Genomic DNA, 19,847 nt, shown 5'->3' on the forward strand with positions numbered 1-19,847 from the left:
TTATGAAAAAGAAATCCAAGTGAATGAGATAAGAAGAGCCATATTTGGAGACACTAGAAGAGTGACTTTTTTAAAAAGCTTTGAATTTTCTATAATATGGAAAATACAAAGTACAGATTGTTGCCTTTTGTAGCTGGATAGCACTGCCTTCGCAGTAATATGTGTGAGTGGATCCATTTTGATGTCTAGGAAATAAAGGCATAGGACAACTACTCAGTAGGTTGTTTTCTTTTTAAAAAAACCACAAACCCAAATAAAACATAAGGAAAGCCTAACATGCAACCTAAACTGCAAATAATGTAGCTTCTGACTCACTGTTTCATTATTAACTTGATTGGAATAATTATCTTTGTATCCAGAGTAGATTCTTCATTGATCTTAATGTGCAGAAAGAATCAGCTTGTAAAAAACATTTACAATTTCCCTTTAGTTTCACAGGTGAGGCCTGTGAATATGGTGACATCAAGTGGTGACATGTTTTTAAGCTAACTCCATTAAGCAAGCCAAACTTTCTGTACTGTATTACTAATTATACACATGATGCCCAGTATTGCGAGAGCACGAAGAGAGAGGAACGAATGAAACCCTGAATACTGGTAGCATTGTTATTGTTATAAAGGCAAACATTGTGTGGGGTTTTTAACAGTGAAAATTTACACCAGTTTAGCTCCATTTAGATGAATCAGAAAAAGTCTGTCTAACTCTAGCAATTGGGAATGCAGTACACCAAAGAACTATGAAATATTGTAGGACTCTAACTAGACAAAAGCCTGATATTTTCCCCTTTTTATGCTGAAATGCACATGCTTTTTTTATTTGATTACTAAGGTGTCTGTCTAATCTGGGAGCCAAACTTTCTCAGACCATTGGCCAATCCTCAGATGAACTGAGCTCAATGGGCGTAGCTGGGTGGGAGCCAAAGGCCCTAAACCACCTTTATGGTTCCCTTGACCAGGCAGGGGCCAGACTTGCTTCTGGTACATGTAAAAGTAGCCACAGTGTTTACGCAGATATGTATGTGTGTTTGTGTATGTCTGAGAGCAGTTGGAGAAGCTACTATAGATTATACAAAGATATCCTGTGTCCCAGTTCCCTCTCCGCATGATGAAACAGAACGTGGAGAGCTGCAAAAGTTGGTTCTTCCTCCCATCTCTTCTGAGTGTATAGTACTGCTGATGGCAGCTGACAGTGAGAATGGAGATGGCATGAAAATACAGGCTCTACAGAACAAATTCTGCCCCTGGTTATCAATACAACCCCAATAGTCAATGGAGTTTGACTGGTGCAATGGAGCTGAGAACATTTCAGGAGATTCTGAAAGGCAATGTAAGGAATTTCCTTAACCTGTTTTTGTCCTGGTAAATAGTTTATGGGAACAGACTTTTTACTAAATCCTAAACCAGTCTTAACTGGTAGGAGGAGTACACAGTATTTTTCAACTTCTACTTGTACTGCACTTATGTATGGTACTCAGTCAGGGATTCTCAAGCTGGGGGTAGGAACCTCTCAGGGGTTGTGAGGTTATTACACGGAGGAGGGGGGTCGCAAGCTGTCAGCCTCCACCCCAAACCCCGCTTTGCATCCAGCATTTATAAAGGTGTTAAATATATAAAAAAGTGTTTTTAATTTATAGGGAGGGGGTCGCATTCAGAGGCTTGCTATATGAAAGGCATCGCCAGTACAAAAGTCTGAGAACCCCTGTACTAGATGTCAACTTTTTAGCAGCTCTCCCCTTTTTGTGTCATTCAAAGTGGGGACTGGGATATGGGATGGTGTCAGAATGCGGTGCTGCCCAGCCGTTTCGGATATCTGGCAAACCTATTCCCACCCCAAACTGTCCAAGGATAAGGGATTGCCCTTTCCTGGAATGGAGCATTGTTGTACCCACTAAATTTTTCTTTTTCTTTTTTTCCTTTTCTCTTATAGGTTGTCATTTGTTGACGCTGAGCCCAGGCATTGATTTTTAGAGTTACTGAACTTTAAAAGTGAACATTTCTCAACTTCCCTGAAAGCTCTGCAGGAATGCAGGCAAGCTACAGTTAACTATTACAGTGGATCAAAATGGCAACTCACTTTTGGACAATATGCTTTCTTCTTTTTGTCCTCCTTTTCTTCAGGACAGAAACAGACAGGTATGGCATTTGCTTTGTGTGTTTTAATTTGGTTTTTGTGGTGTCTTCCTAAAAGAATACACAGATCTTCACAAGAGAATACGAGAATATTATTTGCCTGTTATTGTTTAACTTTGTAGTACAGGCTATCATTGAAGCTGGCAGTTCCTGATTTTCACCCACATTTCTCTTGTGCACTTTAGCAAAAACTACAATTCAGTTACTGATGCAAAAACCTTGCTTTATTTCACAGTATGTTATTCTATTAACAATCAGTACAATGCTTTTCTCTGTACTCCGTACTTATCATCCATAAAAAGTGCCCATATGTGCGGTAAGTGCCTTGTCACTTGGCTTTTCTAATCATCGTTCTGATGAAAATTGAATTTATGGTAGAAGGCCAAAAGACATTGCTTTTACGGTGATTTGCATGGATGCACTTTTCTGCATTAACGCCTAGAGTATCTCAAATGGCGGGGGAAAGGATGGGAGAAGGAGAAAGAAGCTCTGCATTTATGCATTACACTCATAGTAATAATAGTAATGATTTTCACTGAGTTCATCAATCATGTACCACAATATGATTTTTAAAAGATATTTTAAATGCACCAGAAATGAAACTAATGGCAAAAATACACTATCAATCATGCAAGAAAAATGAGACCATTTTTTTTTAAATATATGTGGCACTAGATAGCTTTTTTTCTTTAAAAAAAAATCACGGAATTCATTTTTTAAAACAATATAACGGTGAGTTCAGTCCTTGAGGGGGGCATTAGGGATCTGAGGCAAAAAATCTGTCTGGGATTGGTCCTGCTTTGAGTACGGGTGTGGACTCGATGACCTCCTGAGGTACCTTCCAACCTGATAATTGATGAAGACTCTCAGTAGAGTCAGTCCTGAATAAGGAGTGGAGGACTGGGCCCTTAAATATCAATTGAGGCACAAATCGTTCCCCTCCACCTCTGCAGAAAGAATTTTTAAAAAAACAAAACCCATGGATCCTCTCCCAAGGCCTCTAAAGTGAAGGAGTATTGCCTTTACGGTAACATTTTTCCTCCCTTCCCTGCCCTGTAGAAGCTCCTTCCACAGGTTTGTCAATTTGCTTTGAAGAGGTGGCATGAAGCCGGGGTGAGAGAGGAGGTTGCTAGAGGGACATGCCCTATCTTCCTCCAAGAAGAATTCTGCTGGATATTAAATACGGAGTCAGCACCTAACTTTACCATGCGCCCTGTCTGTACTGCAGATCTCCAGTTGAAGAAGAGGGTTCTGGATGGAACCAGATTGTCATGGAGTCCAGGACAGAGCAGGGAGCAATGGAGGCAGGATATGGATACAGGACTGCCATGTGGATGGCCCTGCCTCTGGTGGACTCCCTGAGATCTGGGGATTGGCAAGGCTGAACTAACTTCCTATTCTACAGGGTTCAAATCCTGCCACTTCCCAATGGAAAATAAAGACAAAAACTGTACTTAATTTGTGGCAGGTCTTTCCAAGGCTGAGCCCTGGCACCTCTAGGCTTGGCAGTTCAGAGGCCTGGCACCTCTGGGCTTGCGCATCAGTTATGAAAGTAAAAAAAAAAATGCACCTTTTTCATTACAGATTGAGCACTGGACAAAATTCCATGATTTCCCAGTCCAATCTCGGCTAAGAAAGAAGTGCTGGTGCAGTATAAGCACTTCTACAACTTTGACATTGATGCAATTCCTTCATATTTCTCTTCCATATTAAAAACTGCCTGCTTCCTGACCTATTTAAGGAGACAGAAGTAGATAACAAAAACTGTCTATATATTACATTAGTGCTAGAGTGACCAGATGTCCTGTTTTTAAAGGGATAGTCCTGTTTCTTGGGACTTTTTCTTATATAGGAGCCTATTATCCCCCCATCCCCTGTCCCGTTTTTTTCACTGTGCTATCTGGTAACCCTATTTAGTGCGTCTTGTTATACAACTTTTTAGTCTTTCTATCGGCCAACAATGCGAATCAAGTTATCTCGAGACATAAGCGTGGGTCTTTCCTAATTATTGAGGAGTTCTTTCAAGGCAACTTGGAAAGAGAGTGCCTAGAAGAGAGATGCACATATGAAGAGGCAAGAGAAGTATTTGAAGACAGTGAAGACACTGTAGGTATTTTTTATTTGTTTTTTTCTAAAAATTGCAAAACTTGCTGCTGCTTAACTGGTCAGAAACTGTCTACACTGTGGCAATGTTTGATGCTTTGCAACCTAACTGCATTGCCTAGATTTCTCTGCAATGTGAAATCATCTTGCATTGCACCGCTTTGCATATATATATTTTTTTTGCTACAGTGTTCCAATAAGAGATTGATGATAGGAGAGGGGGCCAAGAAAGAGGTGGTGACTCCCTGGCAGGGACAATCAGCAGCATCTACAAGGGGAGCCCCTTCTCCTGAGCAGCAGGCAGGTGCCTCCAATACAGCATTGTGTAGCGCACTACCTCCCTGCAGTGCATGGGGTGCTTTTTAGGGGAACCTTACCAGGGGCCCTATCTGCAGGGAGAGTGAGGGAAGCAGCTGGGGAAGGGGGTGCCAAGGCCAGCAATATGGGTAGTGGGGCTTCAGGGGGAGTTTGGGAGGGATTGGTGATGTTGGGAGGCTAGTGCAGCTGGGGTGTATGTTGGGGGGTGAATCCAAGAGCAGGGTTATATACGTGTATATATATATATACACACACACACACAGCGCCACATCTCAGCTCCCCGCTGCATCTTTCCTGGCTGGGATCCAGCAGGGGAAGTGGCAGAAAGGAGGCTTGCTTAGCAGGCACCACAACACACACCAGTGGCCAGGAAGAACAGCAGCATGGAAAAGTTCACTGCCTGCTATGAGATTCCAGTGGGTCTGAGTGACTGGATCGAGGCCTGAGTGCCATGTGAAACATGTGACCGGGGGGCAGGAACAATTCATGTAGTGGGGAACTGAGAGCCACTGAACCAAACTGTAAACCCTGTATAGAATGGAAGCCACTTCAAGCCATGGGGTGCATCAACTCCCCAGAGCCTCTAGTTCCAACACCTATGAGCGTGATACTTGGCAGCCCTGCATTTTAATGCTTGGTTCCAACTCCGTTAATTGTCAAGGGGAGTGGTCCAAAGCCTCAGAGTCCTATTCAACTCTCCAATTAACTAGCAGAATCAAAAGTCAGTATTGCCAATTCTGGGAGAGCAAACATGAGAGGGACCAAATAAATCATGAAATTGGCATAAATATCATAAGATGTTTTTTAAATTATATTTTTTTCCATCTGCTCTGATGTTTGAAATGTTAGGATGTTTTATGCCTGCACTTCAGGAACTCAGCCTGAAATGTACAAACACACACACTGGGAGAACTCCACTCTTTCACACACTCTTTGAAACAGATTTTATAGTTAAAAAATTAACATCTGTCACTGATGGATGCAATATATGACAAATCACACACATCGGAACCTTCTGCCATTTGGGGCTCCAGTGACAGAGCTTGGGGCTCCCTTCCCAGGCTGATGTGTTGGGGGTGGGGAGGAGAGGGGCAGGATTTCAAGTGGTGGTCACTGCCAGACTTGAGGACAATGGGGTTAAGTATTGTAATTGAGCAATGTCACATCATTGTCCAGATATTTTAGACAACCACACTATTTCTTCTTCCCTCCCTAATATTTTTTCATAAGAATATTATTTTGGAATAAAGCAATAAGTTCTGATCCTGTACTCCTGACTCAAGGAAAAGTCTCATTGCATTCAGTGGGAAGTTTGCCTGAGTAAGGACCAAAGTTTGTGTGACTATTTAACTTTTAAGCATAGACTATAAGATTTTGTTCTCTTGCACATTTTATGTTGTGATAAAGTGTTTGTGGGAACAGGTATAACCAAGAGTTGTAACAAAGATTTCTTTTTAATTTTTTCAGAAGAAGTTTTGGGCTGGCTATTTCAGTAAGTTGACTGTTCAATCCTCTTTTCTAGAATGATTTTATGAATGGATCATTATACTTAGGATTATGGAATTTGAAAGACTCTCAGGTAGTTTATTCAACTTGCTCATTATTTTAAGTATCCTACTACTGTTTAGCAAGCATCTGATGAAATGGGAGAAGATGATGTACACAAAAAAAAGAGCAGAAGTGGAGTCATTAAAGCAAGCCATCTGAGAAATAATTAACAGTCAAGACTGTAAATCAAAAAAAAAGTGTTAGAATACTTGGCTAGATGCAATAACATTATAGGCTATTTCTTTTGTTTTCCCTGTGCAAGACTGGGCTAATTAATCTGGGACTCTGAGCACTCCACAACATGGAAGCTTGTGTGGCTCCACTCACCTAGCAGCGTCCTATACCATTGCCTTGTTGCCTACCTTGGAATGGCAGTGGTAAGAGGCCTCTTCTTTCCCCCAGGAGCAACAGCAAGAGCCCTTATTCTGTCAAGAGGAGCCAGAGTTGTTGTAGGGGCCCAGCTCCCCAACCCCAGAGATGTAGGGATGGCAGCAAGGGGATGCAGGCAGTACTCTGCACAGCACCCAGGATGTATCTGCATGAGTGGGTAGTTGGGCCAGCCCTGTGTGCACCCTCCCCGCCTGCTTCAGAGACACACACAATCTTATGTCAGGGTGATGTTGGCAGGGCATTCCCAGAGCATGGGTCTTAGACCAGATCTACACTACAGACTTTTGCAAGCATACCTGGGTCAGTCAGAGGTGTGAGGAAGTCTGATTTGTGACCAACACAGCTGTGCTGGTAAAAGATTCCATGCTGGGAAGAAAGCTCTGTCATTAATAGGCATTTGTCCCTGTTGATGATTCCTATAACTCTTGCTGATGCAACATTCATTCAGGTGGCAGACAGTGCTCCTCAAACCCATGCCAGCACAATGGTGTGTGTCAGGACAGCATTCGTGGCTACACCTGCACCTGCACGGATGCCTATGAAGGGCCGAACTGTAATTTTGGTAAGGCAACATTTCCTCTAGAGGCTACAGTGGAAACTATATGGACCTCATGCAGTCTATATTGTTTGTTTTTATGTTAAAACATGTGATTCCTAGCGGAGGATGCATTACAGTGACACATGTGATGAACAATTCATATCCCCTCTTCCCAACAACCTGGGGTAAATCCACTACAATGTTAATGCAGCATGTGGCTGCATTAACTTTGCTGTGCCCTGTCACCTTCCTTCTATCCTGGAGAGACTGAGGAGGCAGCAAAGGGCATGAGAAAGCATGGCACCAGTGAAACCACAATGGAGGCAGGATTGAGAGCCTGGAGCCAGGGCAAAGGGCCTCCGTGTTGATGGCCCTCTGCTCATCATCCAAAGGTTCTCAAAGTGTGGTCTGCAGATCACTTGTTAGCTGGTTTACTCCTTGTTTATTCTCTCTACTCTTTGTTTATTCAATGCAACAGCATCTGGAATCTAAAACTACCTTAAATATGTTCCTAATATTACTTCTCCAAGTAAGCAATTGCTGTAGTTGTCAGAGGGAAACTGACTGCAAATAGCAGGGAAGATTGCCCCCACCATCATGGTGCCCCCACAGGACAATCCATTAAGAAATGGTCCAACTTTTGAAAATGTTTGGCAACCCTGCTGTAGTGGATCCCTCTCAAGGGACCCATGGAGTGAGTATGGGAGCTAAACTACTGCCCATCTGGGGGAAACTCAATGGGGGAACTTTGTGGAGGCTTCCTCCATAGGTCCCAGGATGCTTTTTCTTCGGGTTTTTCTGTTAGAGGGGGCAATACAGCTCAGTTTTACTCCGTTCTGACTGAGGCAAACATCCACTGACTTCAGTGGGAGTTTGCCACCGTAAGAACTGAGTAAGGACCTCAGATACTAGTCCCTGGGACGAAGGAAGTCTATCCTAAAAAGTGAATTTCTCCATGTTGATGTTATCCTTAAGAAAAAACAGAAAGATTTAAAGTTGAAATTTTCTGGGTGCCAAGGCCTCTTCCAGTGTGAACAGGCTAATCAGTTACGCAGATCTAACTCTTTAGAAAGTATTTTGTTGGGATTCAGACTCAGACCTCCATTTTCCACATCAGATATTCAGCTTTTTGATGCATAAAGATAACGTAAATAATACTTGTGCTCTTCTTAGGTCTACTCTGCATTTTACAAGCGCTTTTGAGCAAATTGCTCAGAACTTGAGCACATACTTTATAGTCAGTTGTTACTATTTACTGTTTTATTTACATAACAAATTGGAGGACACAGGCAGTCTCACTCACATGGAGCTGACTACTTTTTTTAGAATTCCCTAAAGTAAGTCCTTTACACTGACAAACTGACTGATAACACAGCTTAAATGTTTTTCTGGTCTACTTTAGAATGTGAATGGATATTAATTCAACTAGACAAGGATAGAAAAAGTCATAGTACTTACAAACACATTGGGCCAGGTCCTTGAATCTGCTCCTTAGAGCTACTTCACCAACCTTAAAACCAGTGCAGCTGATTATTTGAAGATTTGCCCTGGTATGGAGGAATCTCTGGGTGCTGTGCGCCAATTTAGCCCCTCTGGCATAGGTGGTGTAGCTGGGAAAAGGGACAATGGGTATCATAGGTTAGGGGAGGTTGTGCCTTCCCAAACAGCCTGGTGTGGCCCCGCCATGCTCCGCCTCTAGGAGACCCCTCCTGCAGTGCCTGATGTTCTGCCTTGGCCCAGGCTGACCAGGGCTGTGCAGCCTATTGTGGGGACTAAGGGCGGCTGGTGCTGTGCTGCCCACCTGGTGCTTGGACCATGCTGCCTGGCACTCCAGGGTTGAGGGTGCTGCTACTACACTGCAAGGTGCTCCAGGGCTGGGGGAGCTGCTGCTGTGCCACCCAGCACTGGGGGCAGACGCCATGGTGGGGGTGCTCTGGGCTTCGGGGGGGGGCACAAGGAGAGAGGAAAGGGGTAGAGCCTCAGGCAGAAGGGGAGGGGCCAGGTGACCAGCCACTAATGGGCAATGGCCACAGTCACCTTTAGCTCTGGCAGTCCCCAACCATGGAACGTCTCCTTGAGGACCATTTCCACTGGCACCAGGGCCAGTGCAAGGATACTTTGCGCCCTAGGCAAAACTTCCACCTTGCACCCCCCACCCCTCCTCCCAGAGCATCGATTATAAACTCTCAAAAATGAATACTGCATAATATGGCATTGTTCGTTAGAATTAATATACGTTCGGCTTGAAATTTTATTAATTTCATTTAGTCTACATATTTAATGAAAATAAAAGAATAACCTGACAGGGTGTGGGGCTGGCTGGCTTTGGGCAGGGGTGCGTGGCAGAGGTTGGCTGGAGACGGGGAGTGCGGGGCTTGCTGCGGACAGGAGGTGCAGGGCAGGGAGTGCGGGGGCACGGGGCTGGCTGCGGGCAGGGCAGGGGGGTGCAGCAGGAATTGACTGGAGACGGGGTGTGGGGCTGGCTGCGGGCAAGGGCAGGGGGGTGCAGCAGGGATTGACTGGAGACGGGGTGTGGGGCTGGCTGCGGGCAAGGGCATGTGGCAGGAGTTGACTGGAGACGGGGTATGGGGCTGGCTGGAGGCAGGGCAGGGGGTGCATCAGGGCTGGCTGGAGGCAAGGCAGGGGGTGCAGCAGGGGCTGGCTGGAGACAGAGGGTGTGGGGCTGCCTGGGGGCAGGGCAGAGGGTGCAGAAGGGGCTGGCTGCGGACAGGGTGGCGGGTACTGGGGCTGTCCCTATATATTCTGGGGCCCCACACAGCCGCTCACCCTCCCCTGTGGGGAGAGGGTCCTGGGAGGGGGTGTGGTACCCCAGGTTTCTGCCAGGGGAGGATCCTTGGGGGGCACCCCAGGCTTCTGTGGTGAGGCACGCATCTGGGGGGGTGGAGCTGGCTTTGAGGGCAGGGGGGAACCACCCCCCAGCACTCACCAGTGGTGCAGCTGGGGCTCGGTCTCTGCACTTCCCCCTGCTGATGAGTGCAGGCCCCGCCCTGCTGCAGAGCTCAGGGGAGTGAGGGTGGGGTGGGGCTGAGCAGGGGCGTGGGCCCTGGGGAAGAGCCAGAGCAGCAGGGAGCAGCGCAGCGCCCCCAGCGTCTGCAGAAGGAATGACATCACTTCCCGGCCAGCTGGCCGGAGCTGATCAAAGCCGCAGACATTTTGGACACCGCTTTTTGGCACCATCAAATCTTGGAGCCCTAGGCAGCCACCTAGTTTGCCTAATGGTTGTACCAGCCCTGACTGGCATAAATTAGCTCATCCCTTGCCACTGGATCTGCACAGCCCCAAGCCTCACAGAGCTGCAAAAACAGCTTAAAGGCAGCTTTGGTGCCTCCTCATCCCTGAGCTGTGCCAGGTACCAAATGTCCAGTCCTGGGGATATGCCTATTATTTTTAATATTATTTAGTGCCAAAGCAAGCCTCAAGTGTTTGCCCAGCTATGGGAACTGAAGAGAGTGGCACTTTTCAGAGGCAAAAAGTGCTTCTTTTATTTTCTGTTCTTTTACATTAGTTGCTATTAAGTTTAAAATTTCTTGGCATGAGCATAAAAAGAGCCCAAAAAGAACAGCGTTTAAGTCCTTTGTTTTTTAAGCAGCTCCTGCCTCCATAAAAAGTACAACCATTCTTTTCTTTCAAAGACACCTGGCACTCAGTGCAAATACATGCAAATATGTGTCATGGCATTTTCCATGCGGAGAAGAGCTAGTGTTACTTTAGCTAATACGACCTACAAACACAATCCTGAAATACATCCTGCCTGATCCAGTGGGGTAGGGAGCAATTCACTTTACAATGACTTCATGGGAGTTGCTGTGGCTCAGTACCTCTCCAACAAGTTAAAAAGAGGGAGTAGCAAGAATTGTTTAAATTATGAGCTCAGAAGAGCATGGAAAAGTGAGCAAATGTCATTGCTTAGCAAAACAGGACCCATAGTGTGCAAGAAAATCCCAGTTTATTGCTCAATTGTTTCTTAGTGCTTTGCTTTTGTTGCTCTCTTTAGCTAAAAATGAGTGTCAACACAAAACTAGAGAGGGATGTCAACACTTCTGCTATCCAGGATCTGAGTCCTACCACTGCGCATGTGCAAAAGGCTATGAACTTGGGGAAGATAAAAAATCATGCATTCCAAGAGGTAAGTATAAAAAAGAAGTCAGAAGAGAGCATGCTTAGTCCCAGGGTAGGCAGGCTGGGGGAACGGCATCAATATGAACTGCTATGACTGCACTGAGACCATTAAAATGAACCAAAAGGAGGTGTCCTGAGGGCTCCAGTGATGATGAATTTCCAGAGGAAAAATAACTACAAGGTTGCTCAAACCCAGCTTCAGAGCAAAGCAAATCCTAAAATTCATTCACTGGCCCAGATTTTCCAAACACTTCCAGTCTAAAGAGTATCTCCTCTGAAGTCAATTGAGTTATGTATTTAAAACAGGTGTGAGAGGAGAATCAGGCCTATTGTTTTTATTTTGCCTGTGTCTTTTTTTTGTGGTTGCTGCCATGAGATCAACTCTCCCTGCTGCAGTGAGGGTAGCACATGCCTATGCAGTGAATAGGTGTGAGAGCAGCCCTGATCTTCCTACATTAGTGGGCCAGATAGGGGAAGGGACGGTGCCTCAAAGACAGCTGAGCTCCCTTCCATGTGTGGAGGCCCCTCTACACATGTATCAATGAGGTTATGGTCTGGCACCAAGATTTTAGGAGGCACTGCTCCTTGGCAGGTAGGGCACTTTTTTCTCCCTTCCAGCTGGCACACTCTCACTGCTCAGTATCAAATAGCCCTTTGATTCCTCTTATTTAGGGTGACCTTATACCCTGGACAATTCCCTTTTAAACCCTGTCTCAGATATTTTGTTTTGATGAAACTGGGCATTTGTCCCACTTGCTCTTGCCAACTGATCGTCACTTGGCAAAAGCAAATGGGACAAATGCCTGAGGTACAGAGGACTTTTGGTGTGTGTGTGGGGCAAATGGCAACACCAGCCATGCATGACTGCAGTGATGCCAGGCGTCTTCAACCAGCCCCACATCGGAGGGGGGGTTGGGGCGGGAGAGATGGCTCGGGAAAGCCCCATGTGGTGTCCCATTTTCCCTTTGGGAAATATGGTCACACTAGTCCTACTTCCATCCCTCTCCTCTCCTCTCCCCAATGGTAACGCGTCACAACCAGTAGCCTCTAGACCTATCTGTCTGAGGGCTGGTGAATCACAGATTTGATGTTGCCCTCAGCATAGCTCCTAACTGACATTTATAGCTATACCTCAGAAACAACACACTTTGGCACAACTGGCAAATTATTTCATAAGCAGACAAGCACTGGGAAAGCAAGAGGCAAGGTAAGACAGTTCTGTAGTGATTATAGCAGCGGTACATTGTGAGGCTGGAGGGACTGGGGGGATGGGGCCTGCACAGCACCTGCTTGCTCTTTGGAAGCCATGAATAATTTGACTTAGTGGTTGGAAAGGAAGGGGGTCCTTTTAGGGCACGTCGTCACTTTTCCAACTGGAGAAGGTCTCATGTTGGGCCTCCCTGTGTAGGCTAGAAGAGCAGGGCCACACTGCTTATGAAAGGGACTTATACTCCCCCAATCGAGAAGATGGCTGGAGTCTGTTTGGGAGCAAGGCTGATGTTTCACTGGCTCTCCAATTCAGTATATATAAGCCCAATCCCTGCCTCTTATTAGGTAGTTAAATATTTGACAGAGTAGGGGAAGCACGTGGTGCAACATATTGCAAATGTTCACTAGTTGGCAGTGGTGTTACTGATTTAAATCTTGTAGTAGAGGAGCCACCTTTTCTCCAAAACTGTACCTGCCAGCAGGAGATGGTAGTGTATTCATAATTACTGTTTTGAATTGCTTTGACCATAACAATAAGAGAGAATATTATTTTGTCCAGCCAAGTAGTGAAACAGGGTCCCTACCCCCAAGAGCTCAAAGTTTCAAAGGGTTGGATTTTGTTTGATATAAATATCAAGCACTTATTGCAATGGAAAATTATGAAAGAAGCAAACAATAAATAAACCGTTGATCTTCCAAAGTCATTAGCAAGCTACTAGAAACTGAGGATCTGGCCCTCCATTTTGCAGGGGTGGCAGGAGAGGGGAAGAACCAGTGCTCTTAAAGCGTTAAAATGGGAACACCACTATATGTTCAAGATAGTGGTTATCTTCAAACATCGCCACAAAAATTGTGTGCATCTTTTTCTTTTAACCATTACTAGATCAGTGTGCATGTGGCAGACTTGATGACATTAAAATAAAGAGGCTGAAGGAATTTAAGACTACTTGCCACAGAGGATTCCCTTGGCAGGTATTTATAGAGATCTTTGGAAATACTGTTATTGTAGAAAAGTCTATAGTAAAGCTGTGTACTCAGATGCAACACACTTCTTATCTTTGAGTACTTAAAACATTTTTTTTAAGGTTTAACTAAATAAGAGGTCAGATAAGTAGAAGCAAAGAGGTGATGGATAGTAGAAGACAGCAAGACCCATTATTACAAACTGTTGTGGTCAACCTCCTTGAAAAATAAAAATAACTTACTGTATTTAAATGTCACAATTTATAAATTATGCGTGGAGCATCTCATTCCTTGCACTTACCTATGCCCTATTAGAAAACTTACTAGTGCCTCAAGTATCAATATAGCAGGATCCTACCATTTTTTCAATAAAGTCCTATGACTCAGTGCTTATTTAAGGGGAGCCCCGTCTGAACTGTCAGTTTCATAATACATAGTATATTATTAGATGTTTAGTGCTACCTTCTTCTCCCTTCACTACTACAACCCTATTTGATTTCTTTGCAACTGCAGCTGTTGATAGGCTCTGTCCTACTCCCATTTAAATCAGTGGGAGGTTTTCTGCATGCTTAAATAGGAATATTATCCCCGGGGCTAACAGGGCAGAATGTGGACATTTCATTTGAAAGATAATTAAATTACAAATCTTAGCTGCTTATTCTATCATACTACAAATCCAGGGCCGTCCTTAGGCATATGCAGCATACACAGCTGCGTGGGGCACCACTGGGTCTTAGGGCTTGGCTACACCGGAGAGTTGCAGCGCTGGTGGTGGGTTTACAGTGCTGCAACTTACTCAACGGCTACACTTGCAAGGCACATACAGCGGTGCATCTCCCTGGCTGCAGTGCTGGCTGTACTCCTGATCTTCCTCAGATATAACAAGTGCAGCGCTGGTCATGCAGCGCTGCTCCGCAAGTGTGGCCACCAAAAGCGCTGTAATTGGCCTCCGAGGTATTCAGAGGTATCCCAGAATGCCTGTTCAGCCACTCTGCTGTTTTGTTGTGAACTCCGGGCTCCCGGAGCTGCTTATCTAAAAAACAAACACAGCTCGTTTGCTTGAGCAGAGGCAGGCAGAGGGATTCTTTTAGAATGTTCACAGCTAGTGTTTGCTTGAGGAAAGAAGCAACACAGCGGGGAGCGGGGAGTCCGTTTTGGAGCAGCTGCTTATCTGGTCTGAAGGCTATTTAGGAGTGCATAATTTGCATTTAGTGAATAAGAGAGGGGTGGGGGAAGGGCTCGAAACATTTAAAATGATTGAAGGTTGGTGATGTGTATCTTCCAGTCCTTAGAACTTGCAAGGCAGGGAGCTGACAGCTCCAAAGATCCACTCTCTCTGTTTCCCCCATGCTCCCTGTCACACTCCACCCCACCTCCCTCTTTTGAAAAGCACATTGCAGCCACTTGAACGCTAGGACAGCTGCCCATAATGCACCATTCCAACAGCACTGCAAATGCAGCCACACTTCAGCGCTGGTAGCTGTCAGTGTGGCCACACTTCAGCCCTTTCCTTACACAGCTGTACGAAGACAGCTGTAACTCCCAGCGCTGCAGACCTGCAAGTGTAGCCAAGGCCTCTGGGCTTGGCTACACTGGAGAGTTGCAGTGCTGGTGGTGGGTTTACAGCGCTGCAACTTAGTGACTGTCCACACCTGCAAGGCACATCCAGCGCTGCAACTCCCTGCCTGCAGTGCTGGCTGTACACCTGGTCTGCTTGGGGTGTAACGAATGCAGCGCTGCTCGTCAAGTGTGGCCACCAAAAGCGCTGTTATTGGCCTCCAGGGTATTAGGAGGTACCCTAGAATGCCTGCTCACAACAAACCAGAAGAATGGCTGAACTCCAAGCTCCCCATCTAAAAAACACAAACAGCTGCTGTTTGCTCCAGTGAGAGAGCGGAGGCAGGCAGGGGAATTGCTTTGGAAGGTTCACAGCTGTTTGCTTGAAGAGAGAAGTCACACTGGCAGAGCGGGAGGAGGGAGTCCTTGTTGAGCAGCTGCTTATGTGGTCTGAAGGCTATTTAGGAGTGCATAATTTGCATTTAATGAATAAGAGAGGGATGGGGAAAGGGGTCAAAACTTTTAAAATGATTGAAGGTAGGTGCTGTGTATCTTCCAGTCCTTAGAACTTGCAAGGCAGGGAGGTGAGAACAGTGTCAGCTCCAAAAATCCACTCTCTCTGTCTCCCCCACTCCCGTTTTGAAAAGCACATTGCAGCCACTTGAACGCTGGGATAGCTGCCCATAATGCACCACTCCCAACAGCGCTGCAAATGCGGCCACACTGCAGCGCTGGTAGCTGTTAGTGCAGCCACACTGCAGCGCTTTCCCTACACAGCTGTACGAAGACAGCTGTAACTTCCAGCACTGTACAACTGTAAGTGTAGCCATACTCTCTGACTCCTGAGGTGATCTAGTAACTTAAAAGTGAGAAGCCTGCCAGACCTATTAGCACAACATTGAAACTGTTACAGAACCATTGGAGTGGTAATGAAGCCATTTAACAGGTATTTGCCAATCCCCAGGTATATACTGTGGCCTTGGCTACACTGGCGCTTTACAGCACTGCAACTTTCTCGCTCAAAGGTGTGAAAAAACACCCCGAGCACAGCAAGTTACTGCGCTGTAAAGCGCCAGTGTAAACAGTGCCCCAGCGCTGTAAGCTAATCCCGTTGGGGAGGTGGAGTACCTGCAGCGCTAGGAGAGCTCTCTCCCAGCACTGCGACCACACTCGTACTTCAAAGCGCTGCCGCGGGAGTGCTCCCATGGCAGCGCTTTGGAGTTTCGAGTGCAGCCAAGCCCTGTCAGTTTCTGAATTTAGTGACAAACAAACAGTTGTGCATTACTGTAATATTTACTGAGAACATGTTAGTCTACAGGACCTTAGTTTAAAATTTGCCTTAAAAATATTTCATTAGTGAGCTGGTGAAGATTATAAAACCACATCTCTAAAAAATCCTTGCACAGATTTTTAGATGCATAATCATCTTTAGCCTTAAATGCTTGGCTCTTCAGACATATAGTTTTTTAAATACATCCTTCAAAAGACCACCTTTATCTAAAATACACATCTTAATTTTAATTACTATAGTTAAAAAAACCTTGCTTCCAAAGTTAAAAAAAAAACCTTGCTTCCAAAATCTTCCTGTCCTTTCTATCTCTTTCCACCTTCACTGCACCCCCCACCCCAAGACAGCCCTTAAAGGGACAACATCCCTTTCCTTCGATAGCTGGACAAAGAGTTTCTCTTTTACTTCTGACTATCTGATGAACTAGTTTTAAGAGAACCCTCTAACAAAATCAGTACCTCGTAAGATATAAAATCTTTTCTTATGCCTAAAATCTTTAGAAACATATTTTTTTAAAGTTGGTGAAATGTCATAAACATGTCTATTGTTATGGAGATCACACAAAGTAAATTAGTGTTCCCTTTTTCTAAAGGCAATTAACATTATTATAAACACACTAAACCTCTGTGACTGATTAATTTAAAATGTCTTTGTTTCAGTGAGTTAAGTATGTAGTAATCTGAAATTATTATTTTATAAAGGCTTGAGTACATTTAAAATATAAAATCAGCTTAGAAATGCTGATTGAAAAAATGTAAAATAGAGACGAGTTGGAAATAAATCTCTGACAAACTTCAGAGCACAGCAAAGAAAAAAGACCTGTGACTGACATTTTTTATTCCCAAGTTTAGTTTTTTAATTAGATACCTTCAGCATGTGCAATCTTCACCATTTGGCATGCAGTGGAAAACATGCTCCATTTTCTTTAGAAAGAAATTGCAGAAGAGTGTTTTTTGGTTTTGTCCCCCAAATGTCATTTGCTTCATGGATTTGGCTGGAAGCAGGTGAGCAGGGTGGGGGAGGGAAGAGAGGAGGGAGACAGTGGGGAGAGGGCAGGGCTTGGGGCAGAGCAGGTGGGCTGGGGAGCTAGCCTTCCCAAGTGGCAGTGTCAACCAACTGCCCACGACATCAGGTAAGAGCGGGTTGGCTCCCGCACACCCAGCACGCGCTGTTGTCTCCTTAGGCAGGGACCGTATTCACAGAGCTGAATGCATCTGTGTGAAGGAAAGGGTACGGGTGTCTGTGAGGAAATTTGACTCTCTGCCACCATTAGGTGGGCCGGGGTATGGCTACATTTGGAATTTCAAAGCGCTGCCGCGGCAGCGCTTTGAAGTGTGAGTGTAGTCAGAGCGGCAGCGCTGGGAGAGAGCTCTCTCAGTGCTGCATGTAAACCACATCCCTTACGGGTGTAGCGTGCAGTGCTGGGAGCCGCGCTCCCAGTGCTGCTGCCCTGATTACACTGACGCTTTACAGCGCTGTATCTTGCAGCGCTCAGGGGGGTGTTTTTTCACACCCCAGTTGCAGTGCTGTAAAGTGTGAGTGTAGCCAAGGCCTATGTATCCTTTGGGGCCTTGTCCCCCCGCTCCCCCTCCCCAGCTGCTGTCAGGCATAAGGGCGCCAGTTTAATAATATGGCGCAGGGCCCCACCAATCCTAAAGATGGCTCTGTACAAAGTTAAAGACAGCAGAATTTACTGATTTTTGTTTTATAGGTCCTGTTGCTAAATTCGGAAGGAAAGGGATTCTGTGGCGGTGTTCTTTTGAAGAGCAACTTTGTGTTGACTACAGCTGAATGTGCCCTTCTGCACAATCATTCTGGTATCAGGGTTAGGACTGGTAAGTGATCAAGCTTCCCCCCGCCCCCGCTATTGTCAATCTACATTTTTGTGTTGTCAAAGTGTACTTTAAAGAGTTCACACATAAAAATTGCCATTTCAGAACATTCTATCCTATCCCAGGAAACAAAATGTCTGCATTTAAAATATTTTACTTATAGGGAACAAGTGGCAATGTTCATTCACTCCCATTTTTCTTGTGTATTCTATATTGTCATTCCTGAAATTATAGCTTCTTCCTATTCACTCACACCTATATGCTCTTGAAGAGTTAAAAAGTATCTTCAAAATTTGTATAACCACATTCTGATATGCTTAATTGCTGTAAAATCAACACCTATTACTGGTTTTTATCTTTTTCAGACCCTTATTTCACAGTAATGGTGGTAGCTATGTTGGCAGAATAGCTCTCATAACTATAGCAATTAATTTGTGTTCACCTTTGGGGACAGATGCTAAACCTATTTCTAAGAGCAGTGAACATGTCATAACTTCACAGGGAATAACAGGATGCATGGAGCTGGACAGGTAGTAGGTGTGAATGAGAAACACATACATCTGCGGTACGATGAAGCTACTGGTGAGAATAACCTTGCATTGCTACAACTCGGAGAGCACATTGAGTGCAACAACTACCACCATCCTATATGTCTTCCTGACAAAGACTTTGCAGAATATGTTTTGATTCCACAGTTGGCAGGTACTGTCAGTGGCTGGAAATTGGAAGAAAGCGAGGTAAGAGGCTCACTAGTTGAGTTGCAGGTCTCCTACCTTCCTGAAAGGGAATGTGAACAAATACTCAATACAAGTCTTACGAACAGACAGTATTGCGGACATCACCCAGAGCCTGTGGCTGGGCAGCTGGCAGGAGGAAACTTTATTGCCCATGACTACAAAGGGACTTGGTTTCTGACAGGTATTTTTGGAGTGTGGCCAACTAATGTAAGTAACTGGGAACCATTTATTTTCGCAAAGACTTCAAGATATATAATGTGGTTCAAACAAAAAACTGAATAAAAAAAGTCCCTACAGCACCAAATCATAACTGCAATTAAAGACCACTTGGATGCAGTAATTGGACTGGCTTCAGCAAGGTCAGCCTGTATTGTGTTATGCTAATACTGTAAATATTTATCTGTAGTTCATCCCTCAAACAAAATCCACTATTGTCCAATCTCTTTCCAAAGACAGGATTGAGGATTATTGTAGTAGACATGGGGCTACTTCACTTTGAAAACAATCAGTTCGAATTTGTACAGCACTGTTCCTTAAGCTGATCTTAAGAGACTAACATTTTTACTGATCGTGTATTAAAAATAAATGAATCACTTTCCCTACTCACTGAAATGTCCCTATTGCTAGGGAGAAATGCAGCTACTGTTTCTGGGAGCAGTGACACTTACATAAATAAAGTTGGGCAGGATTTGGCCATATACCACAGTAAGTACTTGCAAAGCATCCCCCCAGCCCATCCCCTTGATTTTGCTAGGATTACTTGAGTAAAGATTTGCTGAATCAGCCCCTAGAACAGGAATAGTCTAAATCAGACATAAGTGAAGTGATTCCTCAAGTCACAATTGCCCAGGTAGTCTGGCCCTTGCTTTGGCCCAGATTGCCAATTGATGACCATGCCTCATTTGAGCCAAAGCAAAATAAGTTAATGTATCACTACCATGTACTTTGTTCATCTGACAAGTATAAATTTAGCTTTTAATTACTGCTGATGTTTCATTGTATGTTTTGTAAAAGTAAAGTACTGAAATCGCTGCAAAAAAGCAGCTCCCTGCAGTGCTCTGCTTCTACTTCCACATTCTTGCTATTGAGTGGGGA

The 19,847-nt window shown here is 44.8% G+C and overlaps 1 protein-coding gene across 1 annotated transcript; it reads left to right on the top strand.

Moving 5' to 3' along the window:
- Positions 1–2,061: 2,061 nt before the first annotated feature.
- Positions 2,062–19,034, top strand: PROZ (protein Z, vitamin K dependent plasma glycoprotein). Its single transcript, XM_030568900.1, has 8 exons — positions 2,062–2,137; positions 4,072–4,235; positions 6,018–6,042; positions 6,937–7,050; positions 11,042–11,173; positions 13,259–13,347; positions 17,895–18,018; positions 18,517–19,034. Exons 1-8 carry the CDS (start codon positions 2,062–2,064, stop codon positions 19,032–19,034), a joined length of 1,242 nt encoding a protein of 413 aa, XP_030424760.1.
- Positions 19,035–19,847: the final 813 nt, after the last annotated feature.

The sequence above is a fragment of the Gopherus evgoodei genome, chromosome 1 (assembly GCF_007399415.2).
Source record: "Gopherus evgoodei ecotype Sinaloan lineage chromosome 1, rGopEvg1_v1.p, whole genome shotgun sequence".
NCBI classification, from domain to species: Eukaryota; Metazoa; Chordata; order Testudines; family Testudinidae; genus Gopherus; species Gopherus evgoodei.

What these genes read in the sequence shown, in the direction of transcription:
- PROZ (XM_030568900.1), top strand. Translation starts at nt 2,062, where the DNA reads ATGGCAACTCACTTTTGGACAATATGCTTTCTTCTTTTTGTCCTCCTT. An exon ending in GTTTTGGGCTGGCTATTTCA is followed by an intron (nt 6,043 to 6,936) that starts GTAAGTTGACTG and finishes ACATTCATTCAG; the next exon opens with GTGGCAGACAGTGCTCCTCA. An exon ending in ACAGAGGATTCCCTTGGCAG is followed by an intron (nt 13,348 to 17,894) that starts GTATTTATAGAG and finishes TTTGTTTTATAG; the next exon opens with GTCCTGTTGCTAAATTCGGA.